We start from the raw sequence: 23,813 nt of genomic DNA on the forward strand, positions 1-23,813 counted from the left end.
TTCTATTAAGCTGTAACAGCAGGCATAGGAACAATTGGGAGGGTGCCACGTCACAGCACCCATCGGTGTCTCCGTGATGCACAAGGTGTCTGTGGGTCAAACCCTTGATTAGCAGTCAGAAATGACGCTGGGGCTGACTGAACTAGAGCATCATTTGCTCACATGTAAAGTTAAGTTGAAGGAAATGAAAGAAATTCATGAGATCCCAGCTGTAACCTTAGATATACTCCACATGGAAGTCAAGACCATCTCAAGAAGAGATGTGGTGAACTGAACACTAGGGACTGGAAACTGGACCTGCTGTGGGATGCCAGCAATCACACCCTGCAGGAGGAAAGTCGAGAGCCATTCACAAGACAGAAAAAGAAAGAACAAGCAAGGTGGACATCAGAAGAGACTCTGAAGCCTGCTCTTGGCTGTAGAGAAGCTAAAGTCAATGGGGAAAAAAACGAGGACGAATAAGCAATGTAATGAACATTTCAAGGGGGAACTTGAGAGGACAAATTAAATTTTTAGAGTGAGATATGCTGCCTGAGGTTCAATCATCAAAGTTATAACAGTGAGGACAAAGAGAAATTCACTCTGTATCTACGACAGAAAATGAGAGGAATGGGGTTGACAGCCCAGCCAAGCTATGTCTGACCTCGTCCCAGGAACAATGCAGGCAGAGGCTGTAATACACAGACTCCTGTGTGGTACGTCCTTTCTTTCTTTTTTTTTTTTTCTTTTAGTAATTTTATTTCTACACATGGAATTTCAACACATAGAAAAGTCTTGGTATCATGCCAAAAACATATTTCGTAATACTTCTGTTGACAAATTTTTAGTGATAGTTCCTTAAATTTTAGATTTATATATATAAAATTATGATTCTGTAACTTGATCATATTAAATTTTTCTTTAATTATACATGAATGTGTAGGCAAAATTTTTCAATGATCTCTATCTTACATACGTATATATAAAATAAATAATTTATGCCTTGTACTGTTTGATTATTTACATATGCAATTCCTTCTGTGGCTTTTATGATGGTGAGAACACTTACTTTTAAGGGTGTGAGCTTTTTTTTTGAATTTTAACAATTTATTTGGGGCTCATACAATTCTTATCACAGTTCATACATATACATACATCAATTGTATAAAGCACATCTGTAGTCTTTGCCCTAATCATTTTTTTCTCCTCTTTTCTTTTTTTACTTGGTACGTCTTTTCAACAGAGGAGCTGCTCCTACAGATTCCCTTCTGCACAGACCTTTGTTAAAAGCGTTCTACTAAGAGTTGTATGAGCCCCTAATAAAATGTTTAAAAGATTAAAAAATAAAAGCGGATTTAGAAGAAAATAAATAAAAGCTTTCTACAAAGGGAAGTTGGGACCTTTACAGCCATCAGGCCAGAATTGAGGACAAACAACTTCTCTCTCATTTACATGTCTTAGCCTAGCAGGGAATGCCCTTAAGTCTAACTTCCTTATTCTTTGTGTAAGCTCCTGCTGCATCTCTGTCCCCTAGGCAACCTCCTCCTAAGCTTTAGAGGCTTAAGCCTGGGGTGTTCAGGTCTACTGCCCCTCCCTGTCTCTGTGACTTCCCTTGGAGCTTTGAGGGTCAGAAACTGAACGTGGAGTCCTCAGTAGGAATTGTGCATGCTTTAGGACAGTGGTTTTCAACCTGGAGGTCGCGACCCCTTTCGGGGTGGAACGACCTAAGAGCATCAGGAAAAAAGAGAAGCAATTACAGGGATCTACATAAAACCTCCTCCCTGGGGGGCGGACAACTGAAAAGTGGGTGAAGAGAGACGTCGGACAGCGTAAGATATGACAAAATAATGATTTATAAATTTCCGAGGATTCATGAGGGAAGGGGAGTGGGGAGGGAGGGGGGGAAATGAGCTGAAGCCAGGGGCTTAAGTGGAGAGCAAATGCTCTGAGAACGATGAGGGTAACGAATGTACAAATGTGCTTTGTACAATAGATGTATGTATGGATTGTGATGAGTTGTATGTGCCCCCAATAGAATGATTTTAAAAAAGAAAATATAAATTGGAGAATGAGGATGGCAACAAATGTGCTCGACACAAAGGATGGATGTATGGATTGTAAAAAGAGTTGGAGGTGTCCCCAATAAAATGACTTTTTAAAATAAAGACCAGAAGAGAGGCAGGGGAAGGAGACACTAGGTAAAGATTGTACAACTCTTCTTGATATGTTCAACTTTTAAATAGTATGATATATGGGAGAAAACAGTTGTACAAGCCCCCAATAAAACGATTATAACAGAAGAAGAAAACACATATTTCCGATGGTCTTAGGAACCGAGACACGGCTCCTCTATCTGTCTTCGGGCGGGTCCTCCCACATGCAGATATGCCCACGTATGAGTACCCCACGTGAAGACTCTTACCCAGGCTACACCATGCTTCAAGACAAAATTTCATTTGTCATTAGAAATAAGTATTTCACAATATATGATTATTGTTTTTGTGATTCATCAGTATGCTTTAGGTATGTTCAATTTGTAACAGTGGAAATACATATTGAATATCAGATACTGACATGACAATTCACAAAAGTAGCAAAATTACAGTTAGGAAGTAACAAAGAAAACAATTTTAGGGTTGGGGGTCACCACCACATGAGGGACTGTATTAAAGGGAGGGGAGCCTCCTGGGCAAGCGTGCTATCAAGAACCTCAAGTGCAGCCTTAGGACTTCATGAGCTTCCCTAGCGGGCGCTGGAAACACATCACTGTCTTCCTGGGTCTCCCAGCAACAGCCGCATTGAACAAGGGCGGGTAGAGATCTGCCTTCCAGAGGGGCAATGGCTGAGGCCTCAGTCTGCAGCTCACCTGGATGGTAAGGTCTGGGCGCCTGGGGGTGCCTGCTGCTGCTCAGGCTGATCAACCTGCTCCCAGAGGAATCCTGACCGGCCGGTAGTACCATGGGTCTGCTCAGGCTTCTGGGGACGCCAAGCTGTGGCGCCAGACCTCCAACCTCAGGGTCTCTCCCCGCTTACCCCCTCAGCACCACGGACAGGGTTCCAAGTCCCTCTCTCTATGACTCACAGGTAGCGAGGCGGGCCAGGCTCAGAGTGCAGTCTGGACTGTCCGGGCTAAACAGGCTGCAGCTGCGATCCAGAATGCAGGACCTACAGGGGCTGTCCCGTTCTTTGTATCACCTCAGTCATGGCAAGAAGGGGTGCAGCCCCAATAACTCCAGCTCTGCTTTTCCCCTCTGTGAGACGGGCAGGACCCTCACTGGCTGGCTCCTGAGAGCCCAGTCTGGGGAGTACCTTCAAGGGAACCATGCCATGGACGGACGCTTCTTTGGGGGCCTGGATAGTCCCCCACTGGTTCCTCTGAGTCAAAGACAGTGGCGCCCCCCGGGGGTCCCCATCCACCGAACCAGCAGTAGGTGGCAGTGTTCACGGGCACATCAGGTGCTTTGAGGTTCCTGCATCTTCTGGGCAAGCAGGATGTAAAGACCACCCAGGGGCAGCTTTTCAGAGGATGCCCCCACCCTGGTCTTCACTGCCTCCCGGGTCCCTGGGTCACAGTGTTCATGATCAAGGGCGGGAAGAGCTCAGTGGGCAGCACTGCAGAGGCCATGGCCGAGGCCTCTTCCCACAGCACATTCTCCGCACGAGGCCAAGAGCCTGGCTGAGTTCCTGCTGCTCGTGCTGATCCGTCAGCCCTCAGGGACAGTCACATTCCCTCCCCCTTCGCTCCTGAGCAACATTTGCAAAGGTTTAGGGCACACCACTCCCTGTTCAACTCGCTGGTGGAGAGCCGGGCAGGGCTGAGATTTCAGTGTGGACTCCAATGGCTGATGAATCCAAGACGGCAGCTCAGGGTGCAGGCTGCTTACCCCCTGGCTGGGGAGGCTCAGAGACGCAGACAAGCACATCCTTAGCATGGTGGAAGCTCAGTGCCAGGTCGTGCAGGTCAGAGGAAGGACCGACCTGCAGCAACATGCTGGAGGGCTTTCAGAGTCGTCATGCGTGGGGGATACCTCACCCTTGAGGAAACTACTTCCCCACTGGATCACGGCTCACAGGTCTCCTCCTGGAGCTCATGATAGCAAACCTCTGGTCCAAGGCCGCCTCCATCAGACCTGCCGGCCCTCTGAGGTCCTTACCCAACCAAGTTGACACATCACCTCAACCAACCTCTGTGCCCACCACAGCACCCCAAGATTCAGAGAACGGAAAATGTGGGGGGTGGATAGAGCCATCGAGTTAAAGATGGCTTAGACACAGATTGTGGTAGCCCTTGTAAACTTCCCCTTAATACGACTGAAATAGGGAATGATCAGCCCACCAGCCTGTCTGATCAGGAGCTGTCGAGGGGATCAGCTATCAGGTATCAAGACTCCAAACAAGCAGTCACGTTGATGAGAACAAAGGAGTTCGGAGTGGAGACCAAAGCCCATCTGCATTCAATTGGACACCCCCTCACAGAAGGATCAGAAAGAAGGGCCCAGCCAGCCAGGGTGCAGTGTAGCACCAACATTCTAGCTCCTTAATGCTCCTCCACAATCGTGACCCCAATTCTATCTTACAAATCCAGCTAGACCGTACCATGTACCCTGATACAGATAAGAGCTCTCCACACGCAGAATCCAGGACAGATAACCCCTGAGGAACTGTGATGGGATTCGTGATACCATGAGGGTGGGCTGAAGATGGAGGGTGGGGGGCAACGAATGACTAGGATCATCATAGTGCCCACTGGCCGGGGGGTGGGGGGACAACAGAAATGTGGGGTAAGGGAGACAGCAGAGGCTGTAAGATATGATCATAATAATACTTTATCATTTAACCAGGGTTCACAAGAGTGGGAGAGTGGAGGAGGGAGGTGAAAAAAGAGGAACTGATTCAAAAGGCTCAAGGATTAATCAAATGCTTTTAAAAGGATGATGAGAATATGTACAAATGTGCTCGATACCTTTGACGTATGCTTTGTTATTAAGAGCTGTGAGTGCTCACAAGAACGGATTTATTAAGAAAAAGAAACATGGCATGGTTTTGTATGTGTTAAATCACAACTCAAAAAAAAAAGAAAATTCACACGGCCAATGATGCTTGGATGAAAGCAAAGAATATTGCAAGAGAGGACTGCAATCTAGAAGCAACACAGAAATGCGTATTTTAAATAAATTTTATTGGTTTTGTAAGGTATTATTTCATATTTTCATTATTTTAAAACTCTCACAACACAAATGGCTTTTGTGTACTTCATGTATTGTCTTATTTAAGGATTAACTGTATGAAATAACAACTACCTTTCATTAAAAAAAAATCATTAGCCAAGGAAACATGGCTAAACCGTCCACAGGATTCAAGTTGGTCCCCCCAATCAAGAGAGAGAAAAAGCCTTTCGCTGCCTCCACTGCCTTCTAAGTGTGTCTCCTCGTTCCAAGTTTGGAGAACACGAGTCACATAAGGTGTGTCTCCATTGTAGGGAACGTCTACAATTCCTGAGCTAGTACACTCTGGTGTGCGTTACCGCTACAGGAACAGGATTGGGACATTAGGTAGACTTTCTACCCTCTGTCTCTTTGGCATATCCGCACTTTTCAAGCGGTCCCTGACAAGTGCTATGCCAGACATACCTTCTCTACATGGGATGACTCATTCCCTCTGTCCATGTGGTGGAGTCATGATTCTCCGTGATTTCACAGATGTGCGAAGTTCTGGGGCTCTGAGTCTTCACGGATGACATCAAGACCTGGCCCCCATTCTCCGTGCCTGTTTCTCATGAGTAGACCACGCACAGGCTGCTCTGCACACAAACACTCGTGAATGTACATGAAGCAAAAGTAGGAATTCTTAAGTTCTGTCATCTTCCTACAGGAGAAAGAAACACCACAATGCAATGCTTTGGAAATAGACGTTTATTGTACCCTATTGCAAGTGGTAGGAAGAAGAAGTGCAGGCACGGTGGTGGGCAGTGGGTTTCTCTCTCAGAAGGAGGGGGAAGGTCTTGCTGAGATGCCACCTCAGGAGCCTGCAGTTCTAGAAGACCTCCACTTTTCCTGACCTCTCTGTTACGTCCTTCTTGCATGTGCCCCGGGCAGGGGCCTTGGTTTACATGGATACACTGTGCTCTTGGCTGTTGGATTTTGATGGGGATCCCCATGGCCCTTGCCTGATGGTTGATCGGCCTTTGCATCCCTTGTTGACTATGGATGGAAAGCAACCAAGGGTGGACTCCAGTCATGCAGGTCACATCAGATATATTCTTTAAGACTTGCCCCCAACGTCCCTCTATTCCTAGCAAACATGACCTAATCCTCAGGGACCCAACCAGAACCTCACGAATATAGGAAATACTAGTCTTTCAAAAATGACACTGAGATACAGAAGCCGAAGGTAGGGCTGAATTGACCAAGAGGAGGCTTGTGGCATTAACTGTCCAGATGAACACAGATTACATCACAAACTTCGTGACACAGTCTGTACGTAAATCCTACTGAGTGGGGCCTGTTCGGTGGCAGGCTCAGCCTCAGCTCCTCCATCACCTCTTCAAGTGCACCCTGCTGCAGAGTTCCTTGGGGGCCCACGTAGCAATGCAGAGGGACGGGAAGCTGGAGAAAGGTAAACTTGCACCTTGGGACAGTGTGAACCAGCAGGTCCTGCAGGACAGCCATGGACACTGGGTTTCCACAGAGCTTCAAGGTACTCAGCTGAGAGCAGGCACTCAGAGCAGGCAGCAAATCTCTGAGGTCAGAATCCTGGATGCCACTGTCAGCTAAATCCAGGTGGACCAAGGTGGCTGAGACCCTGGTCAGTAGAACAGGGAGGAATGCATAATTAAGGCCTCCCCTGAGTACGCCACTGAAATCCAGGGATGTTAGCTGGCTGATGCAGGGACACGAGCACAGGTAGGTCAAGTCGTCATCCAACAGCATGCAGTGACTCAGGCACAGCGTGTCCAAGGGGATCTGCAAGCATCTGAGCAGCTGGTGGAGGCGGTTATTGAAGAAAACGACAGAGTACAGGCTGAGGTGCTGGAGCTGAGGGAGCCTGAGGAGCTGAGAGGTAAATTGGTCAAGTAGCTTCTCCACCTCGTCCTCCTCCCCGGGGAGTGTGCAATACAGGCTGCATTCACAGAGAAAGAGTGTTTGTATCTGGGTCATCCGGGCCAGGTAAGGAGCCAGCCAGGTGAGGCTGTGCAGGTCCCATCTGCCATGCACTTCCACCTCCTGCACAGAGTCCAGAGGCACCATTTCCAGGAGCTTCCCAATGACAGGAAGTTGTGGTGCATCCCCAACAAACTCCACCTTCCTACAGCACAGGAGAAGCACATCCTGCCTCTGCTTGACTCTTTCAATAATGAAAGTGAGGAATTCACCTGGGAGTCCTTCCTGAAAGCACAGGTCTATGAGCACCTGCACAGTGGTCAGGTGCTGAGGCTGCTCCACCAGCATGGATTTGTCCCCCTTGTGAACCTGAATTCTTGGCCGGGTGACCTCTGACTCTTCTGCTGAGGTCACAGAGGCACTAGACTGGGTCCCTGCCCACACATTCCAGAAGTTGGTGCCGGTATTCATGCGTAAATCCAGTACTTTCAGTTTGCATCTCCTGGGTCGAAAATTGTGGGCAATCAAGATATCCAGCCCATCCAGTGCAGCCTTTAAGATGTCGTGGGGAGACTTACACCCCTCCAATAGAGTCCCCAGGGGGAGGCACATGGAGGGCCAGACCTGGATCATGGCCTTCACCGTCTCTCTGTGTCCCCCGAGAACAGCTTCCACGAACAAGGGTGGGAAGAGTCCTCGGGGCAGCCAGTCCACAGCATCAATGGCTGAGGCCTCATCCTGCAACGCGCCCTGGATGGCCAGGTCCAGGAGCCTGGGTGGGTTCCTGCTGCTCATGCTGACCAGTCTGCTCCAAGAGCGATCCTGACCTGTGGATGGAAAGAAAGGTTCCCTCAGACTGCTGGGAGAGCCACGCTGGTTGTCTCCCTTCCCCTGAGCTCCTAACAGAGGATCTGTCTCCCAGAGCTAGTGGCTGGCCAGGCCTGGGGCAGGGGCTCGGCTTTCTGACCATTGTCCTCTCCAGAGTCCAGTTGCCAACAGTTTGTTGCATCAAAGACAGCAAAAGGGAGGTGGATGAATCGCAGCTAAGCCGGGTCTGTGGTGGAGGCTTTCTCAAGTTCAAAGACCTGCCGGTCAGAGGAACAGCCCAGACGGAGCACGGAGCTAGAGAGTGATTCCCCGCGGGAGAGGACATGATGTCCTCATGCTCAGAACACCTTCTTTCTGCTTGAGCCCTTTGATACCAGCTCCTCCTTGTTCCCTCCTCCCACCAACCTGCCACCCCTGTGAGCCCTTGATAAATTACACTTTATTGTTATATTCTTCCTACCTCCTCCTGTCCGCTGCATCCCTTCAGCCACATTTCTGTTGTGCATCCCCCTCGGGAGGGGCGGTGCTACCAGTTCCCCCACTCTCTCCTTCCCCCACTTCCCTCCCTGCACCCTCATAATATTGCTCCTCCTGTGCCTGCTTCTGAGGGGCTTGTCTGTCCAGGATTCCACGTGTTGGAAGCACTCATCTGCACCCAGGACATGCTCTGGTTCAGCAGGGTTTGTGAGGTAGAGCTGGGGTCATGGTGGGGGGACAGGAAGTATTAAAAAGCAATCTGTCTTCTTCTTGTGCATATTATTATCTCTGTGGGACAAACAGTCTGGAGGAGAAAACACAGGGACTGATGTTTCCTGGGGAACCTGGGACAGGGGAGGGGATTGGGGAAAGGAAGTGGTGTTAACAAACGCAGGGACAAGGGAACAGTAGTGATCTAAAATCGATGGCCAGGAGGGTGTAGGAGGCCTGGTCGGGCTTTATCAAGCACAATGTAACCGAGAGGAATTCCTGAAACCCAAATGAAGACTGAGCATGATAGCGGGACAGGAGGAAAGTCAAAGGAAATAGAGGAAAGCACTAGGAGGCAAAGGGCATTTAAAGAGGCCTAAATACAAGCATGTATATATGTAAATATATTTATACATAATGATGGGGAAATAGAGCTTTGTGCATATATTTATAGGTTTAGCATTAAGGAAGCAGATGGACATCGGGCCTCCTCTCAAGTACTCCCTCAACGTAAGAACATTTTGTGCTAATAACCCAGCATTCCATGATGCTCTCCGGCCCTCAGAGTCGCTGAAGACAAAATAGGCACATCAACAAATGTGAAGGAAGCTGATGGTGCCCGGCTATCAAAAGATATGGCTTCTGGGGCCTTAGAGGCTTGAAGATAAACCAGTGGCCATCTAGCTGAGAAGCAACAACGCCCACATGGAAGAAACACACCAGCCTGTGTGATCATGGGGTGTCGATGGGATTCGGTAACAGGCATCAGAAGACCCAAAACAAAAAAACTAACAAACATACAAATAAAAAACTTGTTGAGAACCACCGGCGTCGGAGCAGGGACCCTAAGTGCATGTGTAGACAATGGTACACCCACTCACACAAGGGTCGCAATGAACAGTTGAGTCAAGCAGAGCCCAGCTCAGCACCCATGAATCACACAATATTCCTCTGATTCCCTGAGGCTCCCTCACATCTCACTGTCACGACCCCAATCCCGCCCTCCACCCTGGGCTAGACTGGAGAATGCACATGGCTACAGACAGGAGCTGTCACCCCGGGGAATCGAGGTCAGATAAACCGCTCAAGGACAGAAATGGGAGTAGAGGTACCAGAAGGAGGGGTGGGGAAGGAGGAACCCATGACAATGAGGAACACACAGCCGCACACCTCCCTCTCCCCACCACCCACCCCAGGGAGACAGACAACACAAACCACAGGGAAGGGAGACTGCGGTCTGTGAAAGATGAGAAGGATGATAGTGTATAATTGGTCAAGGGGTCACGAGGGGTGAGGGGGAGGAGGAGCTGATACCAAGGGTTCAGATAGAAAATGTTTAGAAAACAATGATGGCAACATATGTAAAAATATGCTGATTACAAATGATGTATGGATTCCTATAAGAGTTGTACGATTCCCCCCAATAAAATAATTCTTTAAAAATGAGAGAGACCTTGAGAGCAAATGCCTTGAGAATGATTGGGGCAGTGAATGTGTGGATGTGCTTTATACAATTGATGTATGTATATGTATGGATTGTGGTAAGAGTTGTATGAGTCCCTAATAAAATGTAAAAAAAGAAAAGAGGAGAAAAAAATGATTAGGGCAAAGACTGTTCAGATGTGCTTTATACAATTGATGTATGTATATGTATGAACTGTGAAAAGAATTGTATGGGCCCCTAATAAATTGTTAAAATTAAAAAAAAATGAGAGAGACCATCCATCAGTGGTTACAGCAACACAGTGACAGGAAATTCCAGAAGTCCCGGCTGGAATCAGAAGAGGACGTGGAACGAGGGATCTCATTGCTGATGTCAGATGGATTTTGACCCAAAACAGAACATCCCACAAGGATGTTTACAAGCGTTTCATTGGCTGAACAAGGCATTCTTCCACTGTGTGGACCATCATAGTCTGTGGATGACCTTGAGAAAAATCAGAATTCAAGAACACTATTGTGCTTACTTGGACCCTGCACGTGGATCAGGAGGCAGCTGTGTGAACGGAACAAGGAACACGTCCTGGTGTAAAACGAGGAGAGGTGTACATCAGGGTCGGAGCCTCTCACCATGCTTGTTCAATCTACACGCAGAGCAAGTCTTTGGAGTAGCTCGATTACACGAAGAAGAGCTCAGGGCCAGGATTGGAGGAAGCCTTATTAACAACCTGCACTGTGCAGAAGCTGTCAGGATTTCGTCTTGCTTGGATCCACCGTCGATGCGCCTGGAAGCAGCAGTCAGGAGAAGAGACGATGTAATGCACGAGGTAACTGTGCTGCCTACGGCATCTCCAGAGGATGACAGAGCAAGCGTGTTACACTGAGGACTGGGCAGCGCCCGGCCGCAGCCGTGGTGCATTCCATTGCATCACCTGCAGGCTGGACGCAGAATGAGGAAGACCAGAGGCGAATGGATGGGTTTGAAAAGAAAGGGGCTGGGTGAGAATATTGACATCGCCACGGACAGCTACAAGGACCAACTGAGCTGTATTGTCGGAAGCAAGGCCGCCATGCTCCTTCGAGGCAAGATTTGTCTTACATACGTTGGACATTTTGTCAGGAGACCTGACCCTAGAGAAGGGCATCATGTTGATAAAGTGGAGGGAGGCAACTTCACGTGTCATAGAGAAATATGCTGCCCGAGGCCCAATCATTGAGACAAAGAGAATTCAGTTCTGTATTTCTGGTCAAAAAATGAGTGGTTGGAATGGGGTTAACACCCCATCAAAGCCATATCTGACCCAGTCCAAGAAACAATGTAGGCAGAGCCATGAAAGCACAGACTTCTTCGTGGTCCATCCTTTCAACGGGGTAGCTACACCTGCGGAGTAACTTCTGCAGAGACCTTTGTACAAGGCCTTGTTAGACGGACAGTCAGAGGGGACTTTTGAACCATTGGGTTAGAAATGGAAAGGAGGAAACACATTCTCTCGATTACATGTCCTAATCCAGGGGGTCTCGATTTCCTGATGCCGTGACCCTTTAACACAGCTCCTCATGCGGTGGTGACCCCCCAGCCATAGCACTATTTCCATTGCTACTTCACCACTGACATTTTGCTGCTGTTATGAACTGGGTGACCCTGTGAAAGGGTCATTTGACCAGAAAAGGAGTCATGACCTAGAGGTGAGACCACTGTCTTAGTCTGTCAGGAACTCCCTCAAGTCCACCTTCCTGATTCCCTGCAGGAGCTCTGCCTGTCCCCACGGCAACCTGCTCCTCCCTGCCTGGGGGGGCTGAGTGACAGGTCAGGATGCTTCCCCTCCCTGTGTCCTTGTGACTGTCATGAGGAGCTCTGGGATTTAAACTGTGGCTGGAGAACTCCCAACAGGACGTTTGCGAGGTTTATGAAGAAAGGAGCATTGTTCTGAACGGCCTCTGGGGAGTGGTGCTTGCAGGGCGCAAAGACAGAGCTGAGGAACACACTGAGAATTCCCTAAGCTCGAAGAACTCAGGAATATCTTCACCTGAATGTGCTGGAGGAAGAAAAAGGCTTCAGTATCATTTGATAACCGAGGCACAAGATTGTTCAAGACGTTGTGGATGTTAGTTCCCACCTGGTCAGCTCTGACCCACAGCGACCCCGTCCATGCACAACAGCAGCAAACACGGCCCCAGCCTTTCTCTCCTCATCAGGGACCAGGGTCCAACAAGCTGGCAGACAAGGGGTGGTTGAAAGATGCAGGGACCATTCCTCTTGGGAAGGAAAACCCAGAGCCACTGTCCAGGAAGCCAAGACAAGCTACCATTTCCAGAGTTGGCGAGTAATCTGGAACAACGGCGGCAATAGGACGAGGTCCTTCCCTCTGTTGAGTCTCGGGACGGGTCCAGTTCACTCTTGGAGACACCGAGGGTCTTCCCATCAACCGTACCTGGTGTCTAGGAAATGGGTCTAGGAATGGGCAGCGACTGCCGGTCCACAGAAGCACTGGATCCAGCCCAGCGCTCAGTTGTAGTCAATTTCCCTCTCTGTGCCGGTTCTCATGACTGATATCCCTGTGATGTCACAAGCCCTTCAGCAGCACCCCAGGGCTGTCCCCTCCCTAGGATCTCATCAGGGCCATGAGGGGATCCAGGCTTAGCACCCCAGCCTCAGTCCTATCACACCTGGCTTCCTTCCCACCCAGGCTCAACACATGATAGAGCACCTTACACGGGTGCTACACCTGCCATTAATATAATAAAATAAAGCAGCCCCCCTGGCCGAGGACTTTGTCCCCACTCGCAGTCACCCTGCGGGACAGAGAGGACCTGTTCCCTGATGTCCACAGGGACGGAGGTCAGTCATCCACAGCCGGTCAGTCTGCCATCATTAATGCTCATCACGTCTGCTCCCGACATGGTCCTGACCTTCAGGGGATTCACTTAAGGTTGTGTTTGGGCTCTGCTGCATCGGCTTTATTTTCTTGTTTTCATTTTGAGCTTCTATTTGAGCAACCGCTGGCCGCTCTCACCGTGGGTCCCGGCTTTGTTTTTGCCTCCTGAGAAGGAAGCTGCTCCACCACCTCCTCTGGATCAGATCTGAGATTCCCCTTGCAGGAGGCTGTAGACAGAGAAAACCCAGCTCTGTCTGCATGGAAACCTCCTGAATTAAGACTGAAGGAATTCCTTGGGGTCAGTAAACAGGAAGCAGATAATCCCACCCTTTGGCAGAGTGAATTGGAAAGTGGATTGCTTCCATCCTGCATCAGCCCCTGGGGATGTCTTCTCTGAGAGCCTTGCCTGCCTGTGTCATTGATGGGGGAATGGACCTGCATCGTCCTGAGCAGGGTGTGAGAAGGTTTTGAGCTGGAAGAGCCATTGCAGACCCTCACTGTGGTATGAGTTGGGGTGACAGGCCCCCTCCCACTAGCCGTGGGTTCAGTGAGTACAACTGTACAGTTGAGATCTATAAATATTATATTAAAGTCATTGAGAGCATGAGAGATAGAAGACATAGTCAAATAATGGATTCAGACACAATTCATGGTCACATGCTCACCACCTGGATGGCCATGATCTTACCAGCCAGGTCTATGCAAATCATGGGCCCAAGGAAGGTGGGGTGCAGACCCAGCAGGAGGCTTGAGGACCTGGCCGGAGGATGGAGCCCCGGTGCAAGGCTGGAGGACCCGCTTTCTGCTGACCAAGGGTCATATCTCCTTCATGGACAAGGACACAGCACAGGAAGGGGCAGTGCAACAGGCACACACATCATAGAAGGGGGTGCATGACAGGCATGAGCGTGACAGGAAGGGGCTGAGCTAGGGGTGTCCCCACAGCAGTGGGAAGGACTCCAGATATACATGTGACCAGATGGGCGGATCCTAGCTTCGAGACGGCAGCCTAACCTTGGTCATCCTTGGGCGGGTTTGACCTCTGGTGTCTCCTACAAGAAAACAGACAACTACTATCCTATCAGAAGGGAGTGGGCCCTACTTGTGGGATAAACAGGGGTGTCTGCTTGCTCTAGACGGCTGACTGCTCTCAGGGAGAATTACTCTGACCTACTGATGACCTCCAAGTGTATAGTCCTTCGCAAGCAGCTAAGTTTGGCATCTACTTGGGGGAGACAACTTGGGAGAAATCCTGCATCCCACACCTCACAACAATCCAAAAACTATTGCAATGTTATGAAGATATTGTAACAAAACCTCATTTTTAATATTGTTCTTTAGACCTAGGATCGTTTAATTTGCAATTTTACCCCAGAGGCCCACTTCTGTACTGAAAGAGCTGCTTAAGGCTCTCAAGCCCGAGGTTCCTGACCCCCATCATGTGCAAGACGCTGGGAGTCGTGCCTTCACGGACTAGGCTGGAAGGTCCAGAATCGAAAGCGCTTGTCTCACTCGCCTGCGGGTCTTTATGGGAGCGCAGGGTCTCATCCTTCTCAACTGGAGAAGTGCATGGCTTTGAAGCCCCAACGCTTGATTAATAGCTCAATACAGCCCACTCCTGGACCCGCGCTTCTAAACTGATCTCCTTCCATAAATAAATGCCACCCTTCCTGGGGCCCTGACCCGAGCGAGTGGATGCGCACATGAACCCTTACACGAGGGGCGTCATGAAGACCCATCAACTGCCCTGAACAGGTCCTGAGGTGAGTAAGAGATGGAATGAGAGCTGGTCACCGTCATCTACTTGCCTTGCTCATGTTGCGTCGATCAGGATCCCACATGTTCATAATGCAACATGGAATGCACTCACTTGTGACCAAGAAGCTGACGTGCATGTCTTATGTTACGTAAGCTCATTTTGCAAGAAAGAATTACAACTTATGTCAGGCTTTCACCAACAGAGTGGCTTCTCCCCCAGTTTGGGTGGATAGAAGGACATATTTAGGGGACTGGCTGCAGGGACGGCTCTCTTTGTGGGCACTGGGACATCTCTGTCTCCATTCAGTGACTGGAGCCCGACTTTCCACCTCTTGCTCCCGACAGAAATGCGTCAAGTGCAAAAGGTTTCCAGAGCGTGAGGGTGCTCAGGTGCATCATCTCCCCAATTAGCATGCAAACACGTTCAGGCAGAGCCGGGTACAACTCCAATCCATCCCCACTTCTTGGACATGCCCTTGATGCACCATTTGAGAACTTTCTCAATAGCAGGGAGCTGGGCTACAGCACCAATAGATCATAGTTTCCTACAACGAAGAAACTGTGGATCGTGACCAAGCATGGACAGCCGTGAGGAATAGGGACACTCCTAAACACTGAAGTCTGCTCACGTGGACCTTGTACAGGAAACAGGGGAAGGCTTGGGAGCAGCGAATCCTGCCTGGTTTATGCTCAGGAAGGTGGGGAGAGAGGGCAAGGCCACCTGGAAGGAGAAAGAGGAGCTGATATCAAGGGGCTCAAGATGAAAGAGAAGGTTTTCCTTTTCTGCTCGATGTGATTGATCGATGTAATGTTAGGATAGCTGTAAGAGCTCCCGATAAAGCGATCAATAACTAAAGAACTAGATAAATGAAAGAGTAAGTTTATGGCGGGCTCTTTCAGCTCATCTCAATGCACAGACTCATCCACTGGGTGAAGCACATTTGTACACGTGTCGACACCATCATTTTCCAAACTCTTTCTTTCTACTTGAGCCCTTGGGATCAGCTCATCCCCCCTCCTACACCCTCTCTCCTGCATGAACCCTTCATAATATATAATGTTTGGGTTTTTTTTCATGTCTTGCACCAACCGCTGTCTCCACTGACCCACTTCTCTGTTGTCCATCCCCGGGGCGGGGCCAATACATCAGTCATTGTGATGGGTTCCCCCTTTGTCCCCCAGACCTTCCCCAGAGCCTCCTGTTATCCCCACTCTGACTATTGGTCCTGCATTTGTGCTGAGATCTCGAATCTGTACCCGTGTGCGTGCTCTGGTCTAGCCTGATGGGTAAGGTAGAATTGGGGTCATGATAGTGGAGGGAGGAAGCAGTAGAGAAGCAGAGGACAGTGTTGTCCCCGCTATCATGGTGAGTCGTTGATGTCCTGCCTCGTGCTGGGGCTGCTCCTAGCAGGAATGTCGTTCTCCAGGCTCGGGGAACCAGGATCTGAGCAACATGGAGCTACAGCAAGGATGTTAGACGGCACTGAATTAACTGGTGAAGAACAAGGCTCCAGGAATGGTCCCTGAAATGTAGCGTGGAAATGTGTCAGAAAGCTTAAGAGGCAATGAGGCACACATGTGTCTACGGCAGAAAATTTGGAAGCGAGATACCAGGCCCTCTGCCTGGACGAGATCCATATTTGTGCCCGTTCCAAAGAAAAGTGACCTGATGGAACCATCAAACTGTAGGTTGAGGCCGATGACATTGCACACAGGTCATCTTTTCTTTCTCCCCCCCCCCCCCACTTTATTTTTTGTTATTATGACCGTCCGAGCAGGACACAGAGATCCTGGGGTGTTGGCACGACAGCAACTAGCTGAGGGGGATCACTAAGAGGCAGGAGAAGGGTGAGCGTGATGGTGGGGCTGGAGGAAGGTCAAAGGAAACAGAGCAAAGATCTAGGAAGCAAAGCCATGGATCGTTGTACAGATATCGGAGTTTACACATGTAAGCTTAGTGATTCATAAAATTAGAAGCATTGGCCGAGGTACATATGCTTACACGGCAACACATTGAGGTCGTGCTCAGCCCCCCTCCGCACAAGAACGCTGCAGAAGGCATCACGTTGGGGAACGGGGAGGGGTGTCGAACGCGAGGAAGGGCTCCAACCGAGTGGACAGGCACAGTGGCTGCTCCAACAGGCTCACACAAAGCGATTGGGAGGAAGGTCCAGGTCCAGGCAGTGTTTCCCTTTGTCCTGCACAAGCTCACTGCGGGTCCAAGCCCTGTTAGCCGTCAAGGGAAGCTGGGCTGACGAACATGGGGCACCATTTGCTCACATGCAAACTCAAGGTGAAGCGGAAGGAATTTAAAGTAACACACGAGACCCCTAAAGCAACCTTGGATAAACCCCCATGACTATCAAGACCTTGCGAAGACGAGGGGTCGTGATTTCAACACGAAGGACTGGAAACTGAACCAGCTGGGGGGTGACGTCAGTGACATCCCAGCTGCAGAGAGCAGGGAGTCGTTCACAAGACGGAGCAGAAAGAACGAACCAGGCAGACGTCGGCAGAGACTCTGGAGCCGGCTGTGGTTGCAGAGTAGCTGAAGCCAGTGGAAGAAATGATGCTGGAAAAGAGCTGAAAGGAAAACGTGAGGAGCAACCGGAGAAGGCAAAGTAAAGTCTTGCATTGCAGCCTGCTGCCCGCGGTCCAGTCTTCAAAGTTATAAGACTGAGGACAGGGAATCTCACGCAGTGGACGTGGCAGAAACTGAGGGGAATGGGGAGGACGGCGTGTCCACGCTATGCCTGACCTCGTCCAAGGCACACTGGACAGAGCCTGTAGCACACGGGTTTGTGTGTAGCTTATGCTTTCAATCGGGAGCTAAGCCCTGGACGGGACCTTCTGCAAAGGTCTCTGCTGGAAGCATCGTACTGAGGACGTCAGGACGGAACTTCTTTGACCTCATGCATCAGAATCAGGCCCCCAGGAGCCATCTCTCTGTCTCTCTCTTGTTTATGTCTTATCTGAGCCGGGAACTCCCTGAAGTCTCCCTTCCTTACTCTTACTGAGTGCTCCTGCTGTATCTGTCAGTCAGTCCCTGAGGCAACCTACTCCGCCCTGCCTGCCCTCCCTGAGTCCTTGTAACTTCCCCCTGGAGCTTTGGGGTCAAAGGTGGAAGGTGCAGTCCTCACAGTGGGAAGTTTCCATGGATTCAGATGAAAAAAAAAAAAAAAGGACCTGATGCAAGGGGCTTAAGTGGAGAGCAAATGCCTTGAGAATGATTGGGGCAGGGAAAGTATGGATGTGCTTTATACAATTGATGTATGTATATGTATGGACTCTGATAAGAGTTGTTTGAGCCCCTAATGAATTGTTAAAATTAAAAAAAAGAAAGGAGAGCTGGGTGAGAAATGCCTTTGAGAAAAGGTGCCTACAGGGTGCAGAGACGGAGCTGAAGAACACTGGGAATTCCCAAAGCTAGAACTCTAGAATACTATGAGATGCAAGTACTGGAGGGGAAAAGAAACAAGCCTTAAGTGGAAATTGAGAATCTATAAACAAAATGCTTCAAGATGTTGTTCCTATTTGGTGCCATCCGGTCGGTCCTGACCAGTAGCGGCCCTACTATGCACAACAGAAGGAAACAGGGCATCTTGTGCCATTGTCGTCAGCCACCAGGGTTCCACAAGCTGGCAGACAGGAGATGCTTGAGAGCTGGAGGGACCATGACACGATGGGAGGGGCACACAGGGAGCTCTCCCAGAGAGAAGCAGAAGTCCCGCCATTTCCAGAGTTCACATAACATCAAGAAACAGTGGCGATGGGACGCGATCTTTTGCTCTGTTGGGTCGGGACAGGCCCTGGACGCTGTGCAACATCCGTGGATCTGACCTTCCTCGGAGATCCCCCCCCCCCCCCGTGTCTTCCTATCAAGCTTACCTGGGTCTGGGAACTGGGTCTGCGAAGCGGGCGCAAGCTGCAGGTCCACAGAAGCACGTCTGTCCTGCTCAGCTCTCCAGGTTGTAGTGAGCTCCCTCCTCTCTCGGCTGCTGTTATCACTGACAGTCCCTCCTGATGCAGCGAATGCCGCAGCGTCAGCCCAGGAAACGCCCTGTAAGCATCTCATCAGGGCTGTGAGAGGATGGAGATTTGGGATCCCACCTGGATGCTGTGATACGTGGCTTACTTATCACCTAGGCTCGCCAAGCAAAAGATCTTTAGATGCCAATCTAAGATTGAAAGATAAAAGATGGACCACAGAAAAGGGGGTGAAGGGGGACATCAGACAGGGCAAGATTTGACAAAATAATAATTTATAAATTATCAAGGGCTCATGAGGGAGGGGGGTGCGGGGAGGGAGGGGAAAAAGAGGACCTGATGCAAAGCGCTTAAGTGGAGAGCAAATGCCTTGAGAATGATGAGGGCAAAGAATGTACAGATGTGCTTTACACAATTGAAGTGAGTATGGATTGTGAGAAGAGCTATATGGGCCCCTAATTAAGGATGTAAAAAACTTATAAAAACAAAAATGCAGCCGTTGTGATTCTAGAATGGATTGTGGTGATGTGTATACAGTTCTTGCTATGATTGAACGATTCAACTACTGAATTTTATACGTGTGTTAGGTGCCAATGAATTGTAAAAAAAATATATTGTTGAGAATTTCAGGTAGGTACCCATGAGCCCAGCTTCTCATAGCGCAGGGCCTCGACCCTCTCAGTGAAGAAGTGAGAAGTTCATCTCCGGGAGCTCCAACCAAGCCCCCATCTGTGCCCCCCCCCATGATGCCAGGGGCGGGAGCTGCCCCTTGACCTGGACGGTCCGGTTCTGAGTGAGAGGCTTCTGCAGTGTGGCCTCGGCCTTCTCAGAAAAGGACCAGAGACGTTGGCCTGGGTCCCAGCGCCCTTGTTCCAGAGTTGTTCTCCGTATTCAGACCTCAATCCGGGACTTTCAGCCAGCGTCTCCTCGGAAACCAGATCCCAAGTCCGTCCAGCGCAAGGCTGAGCTGCCCTGAAGGCTACAAGGGCTTCCTTCCTCGGAGCCCCCAGTGGGAGCCGGAGGAAGGGCCAGCTTCCCAGGAGGGCCTTCCCTGTCCCAGGGACAGCGGCAGACGGTGCAAAGACTGCGTGGGCAGCCACGCAGAGAGGCAGCAGCTGAGGCCCCACACAGAGCAGGGACCTTGCCGTTCCGGTGCCCACCGTTCTTCACCGGCTGCAGCAGACGCATCTGGCTTGGAATCCCCAGGAAATGAGCAGACTTCACCTGAACCACACGGATGGTGGAAGGAAGATTGGAAATAGTCCTTGCAGTGAAGGTGGAAACACCCAAGGGTCGAAGCAGGTGAGCGCCACCCCAAGGCCATGGACGCTGGGTCTCTGGCCAAGGTTTGCGGTCTCTTGTTTTCCAGGAAGCCCAAGGATTTGCAAGTAAAGACCATAAACACCTGCTACATTCATGGCTTTACTTGACTCCACTCTGCAGGCTTGGCTTTGCTTTACTGAATCAGCATTGTTGGAATGCTTGGCTTATTCCTAATCCTCATGGTTTTCCAAGGGACCAGCTCAGAAGACCCTGCTTGTAGGCTGGGCCTGGGGCAGGTCCATGTCTCCGGTTAACATCTGTGGCCTGGGAGGGACAGAGGCAAGAAGCAGGACCCCACAGAGGCACCACGACCCGGGCTTCTCTCCTGCTTGCGGTCAGTCCTTCTGTCTGCTGGGCTCTCTGTCCTGCTAGGTGTGGTGAGGTCCAGGGAGCTCAGCCGAGCCCTCTGGAAATCCCCTGGGCATTTATCTCAACAGGGGGAAGAGGGGACGAAGGGTTTGGCCCCCCCAGAATCCTGTGACAACTGGGAGCCGCGTCACATCAGGAAACGATGGGGCTCAGCACACCTTCAAACCATATTCTTACAGAATAAGAGAAACAGGCCTGTGGCCGCAGATTCTAATTTCACTCACGTCAACCTTGTAGGACAGACAAGACCTGCCCCCCCCTAACTGCAGGGCTTCCCAGGATCTAAACCTTCATGAGAGTCGACAGCCCCCCTTTCTCTGCTGGGGAACACTGCGGGTTTGATCTGTCCACCTTCGAGGCAGCAGCCTGACCCAGAAGTCATCCACCATCAGGGCTCCAAAATGTGCACCCTCACAGGGCGGCCAACCCCCTGGGAAGCCGGGCCCTTCCCAGGGGTCACGGAGAATGACCAGTAGTGATGTGCATAAAGGGGACATGACAGCGAGCCGCTGCAAAGACAGTGAGTGCAGAGAGACGGGGGACCAGCGGCCAACGCTTTGTCCCTGGTGATGCTGAGAAGAGCTGCCCCATGAAGCCCGACCCCACAGACGGCACTCAGCCCACGCCAACACAGAGACTCAGGTTCAAGCCCCATCTTCTGGTCTGGATCTCAGTACAGAAACCGTGGACACAGCCCCCCCAGTGCCTCACAGGTGGCCCCCCATCTGTGATTGCTGAGTCAATCTCTGGATTGAGCCCATCAGCCTGTCCTTCTCCTGGAGCCCCCGTGGGGGTGGTCCATGGACTCTGCTCAGCTGTCCAGCACCACGTGGGACCAGACGCTTCCAGAAAGGGCTCCCCAAAGGGCATCCCTGCAGCAGCTGGAAGAAGCACTGGGCAGCCGAGGTGCCCAGCACAGGAAGCCCGGCGGGTGGGCACGGTAAGCAAAGCCCAGCGTCGAGTGGGAAAGACAAGCGGGGTGTCCAGGTCCCCTTCAGATACAAAGGTAGCACAGTCGCTGCCCAGGCCATGAGGGCTTCGTGTCCTAGTCTCACAGTGAGAAATAGAGACCACGCATGGACGTCTTTGCAAAGAGAATTTTATTCTTTCATAATTTAGGAATCTTAGTTACAGAAATATTTAAAAAAACGTTTGCATTTGACGGCCTGTAGGTGAAGGGACTGGACACTGGAAAACGCGGAGTTCCTGATTTAACAGCCGGTGCTCCTGGTCGCGGAAGGGCAGAGGGAGGAAGCAGAAAGGCAGGGCAGGGAGGCAGGACCGTGGGTTTCTCGCGGAGAAGGACGTGGGGAGGAGGTGTCCCAGCCGCTCTCCTCGAGCCTTGGCATTCACGTTGCCCACTTCCTGCAGGTGCCCGGAGCAAGGGTCTCAGTTTGCAGGGATCGACTTTGCTCCTGGCTTGTGTTTCTTGACAGTGGCCAGCGTGGCCACGACCGTCTGGCTTGTCTGCCTGTCCATCCCAGGCTGAATCAAGGCTGCATATCGGTCGACGTCAGTCAGGCTGCGTCTGTCAGATGTCCCCCCTCTGAGCAATCGCTCCAGCGACCTCCTGCAACAGCCTCCTCCTGAAGGTCAAGGTGGGATTGAGAGGCCCAAGCGGAGGGTCTGGCATTACTGGTTCAGGTGGACGTAGATCACATCACACCTTTTGTAACAAATCCTGCTGTCAAAGAAGACCCTTAGGGGCCTGTAGGGCTGCAGGATCGGCCTCAGCTCGGCGATCACTTCGTCCAGGGTGCCCTGGTGCAGCGCGAATCGCGGGGGCACATAGCAGTGCAGGGGCACGGGCAGCTGCAGAAAGGCAAACGTGCACCTTGGAAGAGTGAGAGCCAGCAGGTGCTGCAGGACAGCCATGGACACGAGGTTTCCACAGAGCATCAAGCTTCTGAGCCGGGAGCAGGTGCACAGAGCAGGCAGCAAGTCCGTGAGGTCAGCGTCGTGCAGGCCACAGTCAGCCAGGTCCAGGGACTCCAGGGTGGCCGAGACTCTCCTCAGCAGAGCAGGGAGGAATTTGTAGTGGCAGCCAGCCCTGCGGACACCACTCAAATCCAGGGACCGGAGGTGACTGGTGCAGGGAAGTGAAGACAGGTACGTCAGGTCAGGGTTCCCAAGAATGCAATGCCTGATGCCGAGGGTCTCCAGCGGGGCCTGCAGGAACCTGAGGAGCAGGTGCAGGTAGTCCCCGAGGAGGGTGACAGACTGCAGGGTGAGGTGCCGGAGCCGGCTCACACTGAGCAGCTGGGAGCTGAATTGGTGAAGGAGCCTGCGCACCTTGCTGTCTTCTCTCTTCCCGGAGGCCCCCGCGTGCAGGCTGCAGTTCGCGAGGAAGAGGGTGTGCAGCTGGGCCATCTGGGCCAGGAAAGGGGAAAAGACATTGAGTTCCTGCACGTCCCAAAACCCCTCCACCTTCAGCTCCTGCACAGATTCCGGCTGCACCATGGTCAGGATGCCCTCAAGAATGGGCAGATCCGGGGGGAGCCCCACGAAGGCCAGCTTCCTGCACCACAGCTGAGGCAGAGCCGTCCCCTGCTCGAGCCGGCCAATGAGGAAGGCGAGGACTTCGTCGGGGGCCTCCTGCTCCGCGAAGCAGCAGACATCTCTGACCAGCTTCACCGGGGCCAAGAGCACGTGCGGAGGCCCTGCCCCGGGTCTGTCCCCTCGGAGACTGCGGCCTCTGGACCGGGTGGACTCTGACGGCCCCGAGGGGGCCCCAGAGGCTCGGCGCTGGGTGACAGCCCACCCTTTCCAGTCGTTGAAGTCGTCGTTCAGATTCAGGTCCAGCACTTTCAAGTTGCATCTCCGGCGCTGAGCCTGCTGGGAGAGCAGGACGCCAAGCCCCTCCAGGGCAGCCTTTAAGACGTCAAGGGGGTTCCGATGAGCCTTCAACAGAGCCCCCAAGGGCAGCCGGGAGAAGGGCCAGGACGCAGTCATGGCCTTCACGATCTCTCTCTGTCCCTGGAGCACGGCGGCCTTGAACAAGGGAGGGAAGAGGTCGGAGGGCAGCCACTCCAGCGCCTCCAGGAGGGCGGCCTCGTCCTGCAGCACCCTCTGGACGCTGAGGTCCAGGAGGCTGGACGGCATCCTGCCGAATCTGCTCCCAAAGGGTCAGTGATCTGCGAACGGAAACGGGGGTCTGCTCAGACCTGTGGGGAGCCAAGCTGGTTGCCCCAGCGCTGCAAAATCTGCCCCACTCCCACCCCGGCTGCCCCTTCCCTCCGCAGAGGGCACCTTGGTGGCCACGCCAGTCCTCTTAGCCACTCACAGTGTTAGACACCAGCACGGTTCTCCGGGGACCTAGATTCCAACCTGGAATCTTCTCCTGGCTCTAGTTGGTCCAGAGGCTGCAGAATCCAAGACGGGCAGGTCCCAGGGCGGGCAGTGCCCTCAGCAGCTGGGGAGGAGAAAGAAGCAAAGGTCAGTCGGACGTACGGACCTGCAGTGACCC

At 51.5% G+C, this 23,813-nt stretch overlaps 1 protein-coding gene and 1 pseudogene across 1 annotated transcript; both read right to left on the bottom strand.

The window, feature by feature from the left end:
- Positions 1-6,404: 6,404 nt before the first annotated feature.
- LOC142434827 (melanoma antigen preferentially expressed in tumors pseudogene) lies at positions 6,405-7,874 on the bottom strand (annotated as a pseudogene).
- Positions 7,875-21,979: 14,105 nt separating this feature from the next.
- Positions 21,980-23,449, bottom strand: LOC142434829 (melanoma antigen preferentially expressed in tumors-like). Its single transcript, XM_075539411.1, has one exon. The coding sequence runs from the start codon at positions 23,447-23,449 to the stop codon at positions 21,980-21,982; it is 1,470 nt and encodes a 489-aa protein (XP_075395526.1).
- Positions 23,450-23,813: the final 364 nt, after the last annotated feature.

This window comes from Tenrec ecaudatus, chromosome X, assembly GCF_050624435.1.
Source record: "Tenrec ecaudatus isolate mTenEca1 chromosome X, mTenEca1.hap1, whole genome shotgun sequence".
NCBI lineage: Eukaryota > Metazoa > Chordata > Mammalia > Afrosoricida > Tenrecidae > Tenrec > Tenrec ecaudatus.